This window comes from Cucumis melo, chromosome 1, assembly GCF_025177605.1.
Source record: "Cucumis melo cultivar AY chromosome 1, USDA_Cmelo_AY_1.0, whole genome shotgun sequence".
Taxonomy (NCBI): Eukaryota; Viridiplantae; Streptophyta; class Magnoliopsida; order Cucurbitales; family Cucurbitaceae; genus Cucumis; species Cucumis melo.
The window spans coordinates 1,671,863-1,686,596 of NC_066857.1; the positions used below are offsets into that span (position 1 = coordinate 1,671,863).

At 31.9% G+C, this 14,734-nt stretch overlaps 2 protein-coding genes across 9 annotated transcripts; both read right to left on the reverse strand.

The window, feature by feature from the left end:
• Positions 1–1,174: 1,174 nt before the first annotated feature.
• On the reverse strand, positions 1,175–3,119 carry LOC103495416 (7-deoxyloganetin glucosyltransferase-like). The gene is made up of 2 exons (XM_008456972.3): positions 2,591–3,119; positions 1,175–2,206 (listed from the first exon to the last, which is right to left on the reverse strand). The coding sequence occupies exons 1-2, from the start codon at positions 3,117–3,119 to the stop codon at positions 1,263–1,265; spliced, it is 1,473 nt and encodes a 490-aa protein (XP_008455194.2). The 3' UTR covers positions 1,175–1,262.
• On the reverse strand, positions 2,149–12,711 carry LOC103495415 (7-deoxyloganetin glucosyltransferase-like). Of its 8 annotated transcripts, none has more exons than XM_051084028.1 (4): positions 11,444–12,057; positions 10,923–11,038; positions 9,793–9,897; positions 6,719–6,990 (listed from the first exon to the last, which is right to left on the reverse strand). In XM_051084028.1, the coding sequence occupies exons 1-3, from the start codon at positions 11,970–11,972 to the stop codon at positions 9,829–9,831; spliced, it is 714 nt and encodes a 237-aa protein (XP_050939985.1). In that variant the 5' UTR covers positions 11,973–12,057; the 3' UTR covers positions 6,719–6,990; positions 9,793–9,828. The 8 variants fall into 8 exon arrangements, with proteins under 8 accessions (XP_050939995.1, XP_050939992.1, XP_050939985.1 ...); XM_051084024.1 differs by lacking the exon at positions 6,719–6,990 and adding an exon at positions 7,810–9,613; XM_051084038.1 differs by lacking the exons at positions 6,719–6,990; positions 9,793–9,897 and adding an exon at positions 2,149–3,344 and having other exon boundaries at positions 11,444–12,055.
• Between the last annotated feature and the right edge of the window lie 2,023 nt (positions 12,712–14,734).

Here is a 14,734-nt window from a genome sequence, read left to right on the forward strand (position 1 = left end):
ACACAACCATTTATCTATATACTATACTTAGCATTAGCTATACCACAATTTTGGACTTCCATAACACAATGGAATAGGGAAGTTAGGTTTGGAGGGAGAAAAATGTGTCATAATTAAACGTAAAATTATAAATAAAAAAAAAACATATTTTTGACGAAAAAAGACGATAATTTTCAAAATTGAGTATTTTATAACACTTTTTAAATTGTCACAATTTTATGAAAGTATTTTTGAACTCTTTTTTTCTTTTAAGTTTAAGGGTATTTATAGAATTTTTAAATAGTTTAGAAGTATTTTTGATATAAAACTTTAACTGTTTTCTTCTAAGACTATTATTAATGGTATTTTTTTTTAACTATTTTTGAAAGTCAAGGACATTTTTTAAACTTTGAAAGCTTAAGATTATTTTTCACACACCCTACAAAATTTATGTACATTTTTTTATAGGAAAATTGCATCAGATGACAAAAAAAAAAAAAAAAAATCTCATAGTACATCTTTTTTGCATATTGCAAACATGACAAATATGACAAGTAATTAGCTATATCATACAACTATTAGAGGCTATCCGTTTTTAAATTTGCTATTTTTGAAATTTAGAATATGTAGTAATATGAGACCTGTTATTATTCAATTTTTTGTTATTTTTGTAAACGCCCCTTTTTCACAATTTAATTACATATAAAAGTTTTTCTTCGATTCTCATTTGCTTCATTTTGACCATATATGATAGGCTTCAAAACAAGGTCACCTATAAACAAAACAACAACGAGTCTAAGATTTGCACTAATTAATTTCTATTTGTTTGTCCATTTCTTTAGATGAAAGAGACACAAGATTGACATTCGTGATCGATGAATTTCATTTTAACTAATCTTAAAGTAAGAATTCCAAACTAACGTATTTATGAGCCTGTTTAGATTGGCTTAAGAAAAAAATATTTGTAAAAAACTATAAAAATTATTTAAAATACAATTCAAAAAAATGTTTGGATGGCTGCCAATACTCTAACTTTTTTTTAAATGATTTAAATTTTAAATCAAACCACAAAATATATTCCAAATGCATCCAAAAGAAACCTATCATTATCTAAAAGAATCGACATGTCTATCGTTGCCACACGTCTTGTCCACAGTTGGGTGGGATACTTTGGGGTAGAGGTGCGACAAAAATATTAAGTAATACATCACGAAATTGCCTGGGAAATAGTATGTGTGGTAAACAACAAAACACTTTACTTAGAACAGTACAACCAAATCACTTCACTTATCTTTTGACTGAAGAACTTCTTCTATCAATTTATCCAGTTGTTTCCAAGCACAACCACCAAGTTTATATGCTTCTTCAGCTTTACTTTTCAAATTCATCACATTTTCCTTCATTTTCTTACCCTTTTCTCCATCCATTAACTCTCTTACTAACTCCTCCACTTCATTTCTTTTCACATTGTTATCAATTATTTCCATGCCAATCCCCCACTCAGTGCAACAATAACAACAGTTTGTATGTTGATCAGAAAAGAACAGCCAACATAACATTGGAACACCAGCACTTATACTCTCAATAGTTGAATTCCATCCACTATGTGTCAGAAACCCTCCTATTGAAGGGTGTTCCAACACTTGTTCTTGACAACACCAACTTGCTATCAAGCTTCTATCTTTGGTTTGTGTTACAAATTCATGAGGCAAAATGGCTGAATCTCCCACAATTAAATCAGGCCTTGTAATCCATAGAAATGGCTTCTTGCTATTTGCCAATCCCCAAGCAAACTCAATCAGTTGCTGTTTTGTTATCACTGTGATGCTACCAAAGTTAACATAAACCACAGAATTGGGTTCCTTTGAATTCAACCATTCAATGCATTCAGATTCCTCCACCCAAAGATTTGAACCTATTGCTCTTGTTTTTTCATCCTCAATTTGTTTGACCATCATGTGAAGTGGACCAACTGTATAATGACGAGGATTGGAGGAAGGGAGAGTGCTAGCCACTAATACATCCTTTTCAAGGTCATCATATGTGTTTAATATCAGTGCAGTTGCTTGGTTACGTATGTTTATGAATTGAATAACAAGATTTAGCATGAAATCATTTGGATCTGTTGTTCTAAACAAAGTAGGAAGATCCTTCAATCGTATATTCTCCTTTCCTTTAGTCCATTCTATTGTTTTTTCTAGATATCCATTGGTTAAATAGCTTGCATCTGTAAAAAAAATGATATAAAGTAAAAAAAAAGTAACAAAATTATTAGAACATTTTGTGGGTTAGAAATTTCATTAGAGATTTTAATACTATTTTCCCTCATAAAGGATTAAGTCATTACAACTCCTTAACTAAGCTGAAAGAATATTTACTAATGGAAACAATTTGTAGAAGTGTCAAAATATAGGTATATATTCATTTCTGACTTTGTGTTCAACATGTTTTATTGATCATATCATTCTAGAATTATTCAAAGCGGAATCTCTCATATCCTAAATTGAGTCTGCAAGTATCATAAACTAGATTAATTTTTACATGTAAATTTTTTTGTTAAAACGACTAATTAATGGACAAGAAATAAATTGTTACCAAACGAAAACCATGCCTTTGAGTGGAACCAATCCTTGCTTCATGAGCTTAGGATATTGTAAATAACCCAAGTAGCTGCAAGCACTGGCTGTAAAGAACAATGCATAAGGAATCTTAAACTGCTTGGCAGCTGAAACTGAGAAGAACCCAACAGCATCGCTAACAACACAACTAACTTGTGGAGTGGCATTAGACGAAGTAGAGGCGTTCAAGTTTATTTGAGAAATAAGGTCACAAAATGGGGCTAAGCAAGTTTTGTTGATGGATTCACAAAGTGCAGGGATATCTTGGGTGGAATTGGCCTCCGAGTATGGAAGGCCGTCCGGAATAGTTTTGAACTGAAAATCTGGCAACCCATCGAGAGAGTCGGGGCCTCTCGACTGGAGAAGACGACGGTGATTGTACTCGGTGTTGACAAATGTTATGTGGAAACCTCTATGGTGAAGAAGCTTTGCCAAATTCAACATGGGAGTGATATGGCCTTGAGATGGAAATGGAAAACAAATAGCATGGGGTCTTTCATTTTGTGAGATACCGTAACCCATGCTGAATCTCCTTCTTCAAATAATGATGCGTTAAGGGTTGGAACTGCGAAACTCTATTATTATAGGCTGCAAAGCAAATAAGCGTACAAAACTCTGACCCCCCATGCCATGTGGTAATTATCCTTCACGAGTGTACCAAACTTAACGAACGTTTGTAGCCACAATATATGCCAAACTCTTAGTAACTAAAAGGTCTGTTATTCATATCTCCAACCTTCCATTATACTGAAAAAAAAAACTACATTATATTTGAGAGTGAAGTAATGGTTCAACCACATCGTAATATATTTTCTTGGCGAAAAAATAATTTGATAATGGTGGCATCATTATTAACAGTAGGATGTGTATTATATTAAAGAATCTACATGTCTTCCAAGATAATCAACCAACATAATTGTACTCCAAAACACCACAGATTAATCACCAAACAATAATTACCTTGCAATCAATCAATAATGAACATCAGTAAACCATAGAATTTAGGAAAACCAGAAAGTAAGGAGCACACGAATTATACATAGAAAACTTCTTCAATATCAAGAGAAAAATCCACGAGACTTGTGAGGATCAGTTCACCTTGTAATGTACCGAAAAAAACAACAACGATAGATATAGATACAAAGGGATACTGTAACGTATTAAATTAGTTAACTTATATAATGAATTAAATTAGTTATTATTATACATGAAGTTACGAATACACTTTTTATATTTAAGATAAACCACAATAACGTATATACACTTTTATATATATATAAAAGAGGTTTGATGTTTTCCAAATGAATGAAGGATAAAGTGAAAGAAGAGGAAGACTTATTAGAGTGAGGAAAAAGGACAATGAAAATTACAAGAGAGGGGAAATATGTGGTTTTGATTTTGTTTCTTTCTTCTATCTTCTTTTCACATAACTAAATGGATTTCAAAAACAAACAAAAAAAATTAGATTTAAAAAGAATCAAAGTTGATATGTGCAAGAAAAAAAGGAATTTTAACATCCACACATCTTTATGTATATAGTGGATCCAATCATAAGCCACTTTCAACATAAAAAAACATATGAGATTTAAAAAGTATAGCGGATCTAGTAACAATAATCGAAAATTGGGTTAAAAATGATAAAATTGTTGAAAATATTTATGGTAGTTGGTTCAAATATTGAAAGATACGATGAAGCAGGTACTAAAGCAATAAGGCGTCTAAATGTTTGGACACCTAGAACTTGGTTGTTCGGATGGTGGATGCTTAGGACAAAACGCCTAGACTGAATACCTAACTAACAAAACAAAAATTTGTTGGATCGATGTTGAGCTTAAGTCTCATGTTCTCTTTAAGACGTTTTGCGGCTCTGCTAAGAGTTGCAAACAGTTTTATATTGTTACGTTGTTTTGAAGATAAAAAAGTTATAATAATAATAATAAAAAAAAAACTTAATTGGAGCTGCATCGAAACCAATCGAAAAACCAACACTTTGGAATGACTTTGCTTGGAAACTAAAAGGAGATCAAGTTTTCTAGAGAACTTTTTTGTAAGATAGAAGTTTTTCGGATGATCCAAATAATGGGAGAAGGAGACGAGAGTACTATATGCAGGGGTGAGTTTCGTAACGCCTCAACAATCATATCAGCATTAATACATGAGATCTGTAACACCTAAATGACCAAGTCAACACGTAAGGCTTTAACGACCGTGTTAATGATAAAAAAATTAAAAAAATATCATTTAGTAAGAAATATTGTTATTTTATTCTTCATCATAACACACGATTGCCTCGCTTTGCCAAACCCACAATATGAGGGCGATCACAGTTTTACTAATGAACTAATCATTGGTGTATAAGCATTATTTAAGTGCTTTTATATATTACATATAGAGATTAATATATAGTTGAGAGCCTCGAGCTTCCTGTGCCTATACTATACTAAAATCAACGGTGTCTCTCACAAATTAACATTCTCCAAATGACTAATTGTCCTAATCCTCATCCCTCTAGATCAGAGTTATCAGTCAAAATGGAGCCCTGCCACTGTACGACCGATTTTCTGCCTTTAAGAAATAAAAAAGCTTTAGGTTGGTCATGAGCTATTGGCGCCAAAGAGAAACCAAAAGGAGAGTTTTTTTCTTCTTCTTTAAACAAAATCTTATTAAGTTACTTAATAATGGTGTTTGTATATGGTGCTAACTGCTAATGGAGAAGAAAAGAGAGGATGAAAAGGATGAAGAAGGTACAGGTGGGGGGGTATGGGAGAGGTGAGATAAAAAGGTTTTTTTTTTTTTTTCCTTTAATTACTCTTCTAATTATTGTTATTTTATTTAAAACAATAAAGAAAAAAACCTAAGTAATGGAAGAATAAATAAAGTCATTGATTTAAGGAATGCTAATTAGAGAATTAGCTCTTCAAAACATAGAACAATTTCATTTATCTTTCTTATAAAAATCTTGATTATTCTTTAGTTTAAAATGTGTACGTTCAAATTGTAAAATTGATTTGTTGGTATGTCTAAAAAGAATAAAGATATAGGCTCAAAAACAAAACGAGGTAAAAATATCAAAATAACAATAATAATAAATAAAAAAAAAAGTCAAACCTCAATTCAACAATCCAAACACAATAATAAAAACACAGCAAATCCAACTCTGCATCGTAATTAGATATACGATTTCAGTAATTTTGATTTGTCTTTTAGCTCATCCAACATTACTTAATAGTTGGATTATAATAGTTTGTATTTAGGTTACATATCACGGTAAAAGTCAAAAATTCGAAACAATGTTACCTTCTTTATTCCTTATATATATAATTGTACTAAAACTTAAAAAAGAAAAAAAAACATCAAAATTGATTTTTTTTTTTTTTTTTTTTTTTTTACTTTTTGTAATTACATTTACTTTAATTCATGAAAGGAGTTTGATTGAGCTTTTTATATGGTTTGGTTTTTTATAACTATAATAAATCTAAGGAATAATATTTTTAGAAATAAGATTTTTTTCGAAAATAATGATAAAAATGATAGTATGGAAAGAAATTTCAGAAAGATACACAACTTCCATTAATCCACGTCAGTCGCCATTTTGACCAATTTTACCACGTGTCACGTGACTAGATTAAAGGAAAGTGTACACGACTCCCTTAAGATGTTGGCAAAAGGGTGGTTTAATTTCTCAAAATCTTAATTAATCATGCTCTTATTTTTATCCTAATCCAACCAAAATTATTATGATTATTATGCTCATTTACGACGAACTTTGATTTCTATGTTCAGTTGCATTAAAAATTCCTTCACACATTTTTCGTTTTAACATAAACATTTAAAATTCCTTCTCCACCTAAATCACTTGCATTACTTACTATCAAATTCATACCGACACTTTAAAATAAATTAATTAGAATTATTCTTATGATCTAAATTTTGAAATCATAGTGACAACTTAATGCATAGTTGAAGGATGTATCTTGGAAGCAATGAATTAGGAGAGTGCCATGAGATTTGCTGTAAAATTAAGTTAATTAAAAAAAAAAAGTTGTATATTTTTAAGTATAACTTTTTTCTTTAAGCTTTCAAGAATTATTTTTTACCTTAAGTTTGTAATATGACCATGGTTTTGGTGCAAATAAAAATGTATTTTCATATAATTCTACATTTAAAATTGAAATAATTAAAAATTTGATTTATAAACTAAACATTATCTTGATCTCCATCTACGACATCATCATCCTGTAATCGTCGTCTACGTCAAATGTGTCTTTGATTCGTGTCAGCAACATTGAGTCATTTGGTATATTGAATAATATGTTCTATATATTTTCCAAGGCTTGATCACACATTGAGCTCAAATCTTGTAAGTTCTGTTTCATCGAGTATGCATGTATGTCTTGAAAAAAAATATTATGAACCATTATTAATAATATAATTAAATAATGTGTATGTTATAAAATTATAAACAAATCATGTTAAAATACTTACCAATGCAATAATAGTAATTAACGTGACACCAGGAAAATAGGAATTCTTTTTTAATAATGTATTTTTCAAAAATATTGTTAAAAATATGGTTGAAGGCAAACTATTGACAAAAATAAAGCGGCAAAATCGTGTAACCTGTACACGACTTTACTTGAAAGTCGTAGACAAAGTCGTAGACAGGGTCCACGACTTCAATGCGTGGACCCCACAGTTTTCTTTTCTCCCATCCCATGCCTTTCTTGGTTGGACCAACCCAACCGGCGATTTCCGTCTTCCTTCATTGGGAGAGCAAGAACAAGTCTCTCTTTTTTTTGGGGGGGGGGGGGGAGCAGAGCAGTCAAAGAAGTATTTAAAATATATATTAATATTTAATATAGTGTGGACCTCACACCTTTTTAACATATTTAATATACATATAAATTTAATATTTAATATATTGTGGATCCCACATTTTATTTTTAAGATAATTAATATATATATATATATATATATATATATATATATATATTAAATATTCAAATTTCAATTTAAAAAAATATCTTTCTTACTAAATATTTTTTCAAATTCCAATTTTTAACTTTTAAAAATACATTTTCTTATTTAATATCTTTCCAAATTTCAAATACCAATTTTCAATTTTTTTTTAAAAAATATATATTAACAAAATATGTTATTAAATATTTAAATCTTGCTAGAGCAAAGAACCATTCAACCTCAATATCAAAAATGGGTGGCTAAATTGCTCGGGTATTCATTTGAAGTCATCTATAAACCCGGTTTGAAGAACAAGGCAGCCGATGCCCTGTCAAGAAAGCCTGCAGAGGTATTGTACTTTAGCATATCAGCTCCCATTTTAGTAGATCTTAACACTATTAAAGAGGAGGTTGAAAAAGATGAGTTGCTGCAAAAGGTGTTTGCTGACGAAAAGATAAGAGACAATCAGCAACCAGCTAAATTTTCACATAAAAATGGCTTGTGGCACTATAAGAACCGATTAGTTTTATCTAAATCTTCAACATTAATTCCCGCCATGTTATCCAACTATTATGACTCAGTAGTAGGGGGACATTTAGGATTTCTACGTACGTACAAAAGGTTAGCAAGCAAAATGTATTGGTGGGGTATGAAGGCAGATGTCAAGAAACATTGTGAAGAATGTATAGTTTTTCAGCGAAATAAGACCTTGGCATTATCTCCAGCTAGACTATTAACTCCTTTAGAAAATTCCACAGCAAGTGTGGAGTGACATTTCGATGGATTTTATTGAGGCGTTACCAGCAAAAGGGTTTGAAGTGGTGCTCGTAGTGGTTGATTGACTGAGTAAATACAGCCATTTCATACCACTTAAACATCCTTATTCGGTCAAGACAGTTGCGGATGTGTTTGTAAAAGAAGTAGTTCGACTACATGGATTTCCTTCATCCATTGTATCTGATCGCGACAAGGTTTTCCTTAGTAACTTTTGGAAGGAAATGTTCTGTTTAGCTGGCACGAAGTTGAATGGGAGCACAACTTACCACCCACAGTTTGATGGACAAACTGAAGTAGTCAACCGAGGGCTGGAAACTTATCTCCGTTGTTTCTGTAGCGAGCGACCAAAAGAATGGGTGTCATGGCTACCATGGGCAGAATATTGGTACAACACCACTTTTAATCGATCACCGGGCACTTCACCCCTCCAAGTGTTATATGGTAGAAAACCCCATCGTTGTTATCATATGGGGATGGCGCCACTACGAATTCAATGTTAGCTGACCAGTTACGCGAAAGAGATACAGTTTTGGCGACTCTTCGGGAGCAATTATTGTTAGCACAGCAACAAATGAAGCAATAAGCCGATAAGAAGCGAAGGCATGTAGAATTTAATGTGGGAGACTGGGTGTTGTTAAAGATTAGACCCTATCGACAACTTTCGTTACGAAAGAAACGAAACCAAAAATTATCCCCAAGTATTTTGGGTTGTATGAGGTTCAGGAGAAGGTGGGAACGGTAGCATACAAGTTAGATTTACCGGCGGCCTCCATAATCCATCCAGTTTTTCATGTATCACAACTAAAGAAGTTTATTGGGGACCGCACGGGTGTCCAGCCGACTCTTCAGCTTATCATTGAGAATTTGGAATGGCAAGCATACCCAAAGAAGCGTTACAATATCAAAAGAATAGTGCTGGTGTTTGGGAGGTTCTCATCCGTTGGAAAAACTTACCTGAACATGAGGCTTCGTGGGACTTTTATGACGAAATAGAGCGGCTGTACCCCACCTTTCACCTTGAGGACAAGGTGAATTTAGAAGGGGAGGGTAAAGTTAAACCTCCTCCTCCTATTAAGTTTGTATATAAAAGAAGAAATAAATCACATTCTTTACACATGTGAAATATCAAGTAGTTGGTTGGTTAGTGGTTATAACTGTAATTAGTTAGGAGAAGTTGTTATAAATTAGGGAAGCTAAACAAGGAAGGGCATCAGAAAAATTTCATGTAAAAGCATGGCTGTTGAATCTGGAGAGAAAGATCAACAGAAGGAATTTGTACTCTGTTCATTGAGAATAACAAAGAGAGGTTTAATATCAAAAGTGGAGTTTCATCAGTATTAAAGAAAATGGTCACACTAACTAGGTTGTAAAAAAAAGTAATAGATACTTTAAGGCAATAGTGTAAGAGTAGCCTTCAGTCCAACCTTGGGAAACAAAGAGAAAGGGATTGATGTAATACCATTGATCGAGAAATAAACAGAAAGAGAATGTTGTCTCACTTAAAGTCATTGTCATCACCTAACAAACAACCATAAGCTTGAAAAATCTTGACATTGAAGAGAAACTGTGAAATTGAAGAGAAAAGGATATAAAATAAGACGATGAACTATTATAACTGTAAATTTTACTGATCAAACAACTATAAAGCAAAAAAAACAGAAAACATGGAGAGCATAAGAACACATGACCATGTGTTTGATAGCATGCAATCTCTAGAATACAATAACATATACTCCACCAATACGGTACAATAAAATCACTTCACTTAGCTTTTGACAGAAGAACTTCTTCTATCAATTTATCCAGTTGTTTCCAAGCACAACCACCAAGTTTATATGCTTCTTCAGCTTTACTCTTCAAATTCATTACATTTTCCTTCATTTTCTTACCCTTTTCTCCATCCATTAACTCTCTTACTAACTCCTCCACTTCATTTCTTTTCACATTATTATCAATTTCCATGCCAATCCCCCACTCAGTGCAGCAATAACAACAGTTTGTTTGTTGATCAGGAAAGAAAGGCCAACATAACATTGGAACACCAGCACTTATACTCTCAATAGTTGAATTCCATCCACTATGTGTCAGAAACCCTCCTATTGAAGGGTGTTCCAACACTTGTTCTTGACAACACCAACTTGCTATCAAGCTTCTATCTTTGGTTTGTGTTACAAATTCATGAGGCAAAATGGCTGAATCTCCCACAATTAAATCAGGCCTTGTAATCCATAGAAATGGCTTCTTGCTATTTGCCAATCCCCAAGCAAACTCAATCAGTTGCTGTTTTGTTATCACTGTGATGCTACCAAAGTTAACATAAACCACAGAATTGGGTTCCTTTGAATTCAACCATTCAATGCATTCAGATTCCTCCACCCAAAGATTTGAACCTATTGCTCTTGTTTTTTCATTCTCAATTTGTTTGACCATCATGTGAAGTGGACCAAGTGTATAATGATGAGGATCGGAGGAAGGGAGAGTGCTAGCCACTAATAATACATCCTTTTCAAGTTCATCATATGTGTTTAATATCATTGCAGTTGTTTGGCTACGTATGTTTATGAATTGAATAATAAAATTTAGACTTACATCATTTGGATCTGTTGTTCTAAGCAAGGTAGGAAGATCCTTCAATCGTATATTCCCCTTTCCTTTAGTCCATTCTATTGTGTTTTCTAGATATCCATTTATTAAATAGCTTGCATCTGAAAAAAAAGAAAAGAACAAGACAAACAAACAAACAAAATTATTTAGAACATTTTGTGGGTTAGAAATTTCATTAGATTTTAATAATATTTTCCCTCATAAAGGATTAAGTGAATATTTACTAACGGAAACAATTTGTAGCAGTGTCAAAAAATATAGGTATATATTCATTTCTGACTGTCTTCAACATGTTTTATTTGTCATATCATTGTATAGAATTATTTAAAGCAGAATCTCTCATCTCCTGTCCACAAGTGTCATAAACTAAATTAATTTTTACAAATTAAAATTTTATTAAAAGGATCGATTAACGATTATCATTAAAACGACTAATTAACAATTACTAATTTGAAAGTAAAAAAAAAAAAAAACTAAATTAAATTGTTACCAAATTAAAACCATACCTTTTAATGGAACCAATCCTTGCTTCATGAGCTTAGGATATTGTAAATAACCCAAGTAGCTACAAGCACTGGCTGTATAGAACATTGCGAAAGGAATCTTAAACTGCTTGGCAGCTGAAACTGAGAAGAACGCAGCAGCATCGGTAACAATACAACTAACTTGTGGAGTGGCATTAGACGAAGTAGAAGCGTTAAAGTTTATTTGAGAAATAAGGTCACAGAATGGGGCTAAGCAAGTTTTGTTGACGGATGCACAGAGTGCAGGGATATCTTGGGTGGAATTGGCCTCCGAGTACGGAAGGCCGTCCGGAATAGTTTTGAACTGAAAATCTGGCAACCCATCGAGAGAATCGGGACCTCTCGACTGGAGAAGACGTCGGTGATTGTACTCGGTGTTGACAAATGTTATGTAGAAACCTCTATGGTGAAGAAGCTTTGCCACATTCAACATGGGAGTGACATGGCCTTGAGCTGGAAATGGGAAACAAATAGCATGGGGTCTTTCATTTTGTGAGATACCGTAACCCATGTTGAATCTCCTTCTTCAAATTAACAATGATGTGTTAAGTTGGAACTGCGAAATTAACTCTATTTTTGTAGGCTGCAAAGCAAATAAGAGTACAAAAATCTGACCCCATGTCTTCTGATAATTATCCTTCACGAGTGTACCAAACTTAATGCACGTTTATAGCCACAAATTATGCCAAACTCTTACCCTCGCAACGCTCCTAAAATATCTGTTATTCGAATCTCCAACCTTCCATTATATTGGGAAAACTGTACTATATTTGAGAATGTATCTAACTAATGGTTTAACCACATTATCGTAATATATTTTCTTGGTGAACAAATAACTTGATTATGGTGGCATCATTATAACAGTAGGTTGTGTACTAAAGAATCTACATGTCTTCCAAGATAATCAACCAACGCAACTGTACTCCAATACACCACAAATTAATTTATCACCAAATAATAATTACCATGCAATCAATGAATAATGGACATCAATAAACCATAAAATTTAGGAAGACCAAAAAGTAAAAGATCGAGCACATGAATTATACGTAGAAAACTTTCTAGATGTGAAGAGTAAAATCTACCAGACTTGTGAGGAGTCATGAATTAACATATATGAGGTTACAAATACTGTCTTTATATTAAAGGTAAACCACAATAACGTAACAGAGGTCTGATGTTTTCCAAATGAATGGAGGATAAAATGAAAGAAGAGGAAGACTTGATAGGAGATAGGAAAAGGACAATGAAAATTACAAGACAGAAAATATGTGGTTGATTTGGTTTCTTCTTCGTCTATCTTTTCTTTTCACATAATATTAAATGGATTTCAAAGTTGATAATGAGTACAAAAAAAATGGAATCTTAACATCCACATGTGTCTTTTATGTATAAATCATAGGGGGCCACTTTCAACTAAAATTAAAACGTGGGATATTGTGATGTACAACCTAGTAATAATAATAGGAAATTGGGTTAAAATGATAAAATTGTTTAAAATATTTACATTTGGTACAAATATTGAAAGATGTTGTGAAACAGATACTGGAAGCAACAAGACATCTAAATGTTTGGATGCCTAGAGAACTTGGGTCGCCTGGACGGTGTACGCTTAGGACAAAATGCCTAGCTAGACTGAATACTTAATTGTAAAACAAGAATTTGTTAGATGTAGAGCCTACGTCTCATGGTCTTTCCAAGATGTTTTGTAGCTCTACTAGGAGTGCAATTAGCAGTTCGATATTGTCACGTCGTTTCCGAGATAAAATAGTAAAAAAAAACTTGATCGGAGCTGCTTTGTGACCAATCTAAAAGCCGAAGAAGCTTTTTAGAGATTTTTTGTAAGATATGAGTTTTTCAAATGATCCAAATGAAAGGAGGAGGAAAGAGTATATGCAAGGGTGAGTTTTGTAATGCCTCAACAGTCATATATATGGGCACTAATGCATGAGATCTATAACGCCTCAACGACAAAGTCAACATGTATTGCTTTAATGGTCATGTTAATAATTAAAATAAAATTTAATAAAAAATATTATTATTTTATTCCTCACCACAACATACATCGCCTAGCCCGCCAAACCCTCAACATAAGGTAGAGTATAAAAGGAGCTCCCACTTTGCTTTCTTAGCAACCTGAAAATCTGAACTTAACAATTTTTCATCAACAATTACAAATATAACAAATTTTACTTTTTGTCACGATTTCTATTACAGATAAAAAAGTACAATTTTTGTTATATTTGTAAATATTTTATATAAAAGTATTAAAATTAAAAAAATTAAGAAGAATTTGAACTTACTGGTGAATTGACATGATACGTATATTTTAATAATTAACAAAAAAAATTATCTTGTAACGTTTAATTTTGAAATTAAATTAAATAAATATATATATATAAGTAATGTAAATGTAAATTTAAAAATTACATAAAAGAAAAAAGAAAAACGAAAGAGTAATATCTCTATCGAATATTGTCGAGAGAGTGGAAGTTTAGATCACCGACTTTGTTCATTTTTTTTCTAAATATTTGTTAGATAACAAATTATGGCTAGGAAATAAATTAGAATTTTATCTTAATTATACTTTGTTTAAAATTATAAAGCATTATTTAATATATATCGTAATCTTTATACTTCAAAATAAAATTATAAAGCATTATTTAATATATATCGTAATCTTTATACTTCAAAATTAATATTAAAATACAAAAAAAACCAATAATGTGACTATATTACGGAGCATTATAGATAAAGCTACAAGAAATTAGGATTTGAACTCGGGACCTTTTGTCTACAGATACATATAAGTGACAGTTAAAATAAGTTCATTTTGGCTTAATGTTGGCTTTAAATTTCCATTAAAGATGAAAATACATTAATGTACCTATTTTCTTTTTTTTTTTTAGAATAATAACAAAGTTAAAAACTATAATTTCTTTCCTATTTCCCTCGGTTCAATTTTCATTTTCCAATATCTACTAATAAAGTTAGAAGAAACAAGAGAAAAAGAGAATAAGGAATGTTTGAGGTAGGAATGGGGTGACATAGTTCTAGTTTTTTTCTTTTTTGATATTCGTGAGTGTTCGAATCAGCTTTCCTATGCTTAGACTAATCTCATTGGATAACCCGCCTGATCCTACAATATTTAGGTATGAGGAAATTAATTTAGTTTTAGATTATTATAGTTTGTATTTGGAATTATAGTCTGATTAAAATAATTGTATTTGAGGTGTAAATTATTTTAATTTAAATTATAATAATATAAGTTTA

Excerpts from the sequence above, each read along its gene's own strand:
- LOC103495415 (XM_017046202.2), bottom strand. The coding sequence starts at position 11,972 with ATGGGTTACGGTATCTCACAAAATGAAAGACCCCATGCTATTTGTTTC. Across the intron at positions 11,039-11,443 it reads AGGATTGGTTCCATTAAAAG|ATGCAAGCTATTTAATAAAT; the intron begins GTATGGTTTTAA and ends CTTTTTTTTCAG.
- LOC103495416 (XM_008456972.3), bottom strand. The coding sequence starts at position 3,119 with ATGGGTTACGGTATCTCACAAAATGAAAGACCCCATGCTATTTGTTTT. Across the intron at positions 2,207-2,590 it reads AGGATTGGTTCCACTCAAAG|ATGCAAGCTATTTAACCAAT; the intron begins GCATGGTTTTCG and ends TTTTTTTTACAG.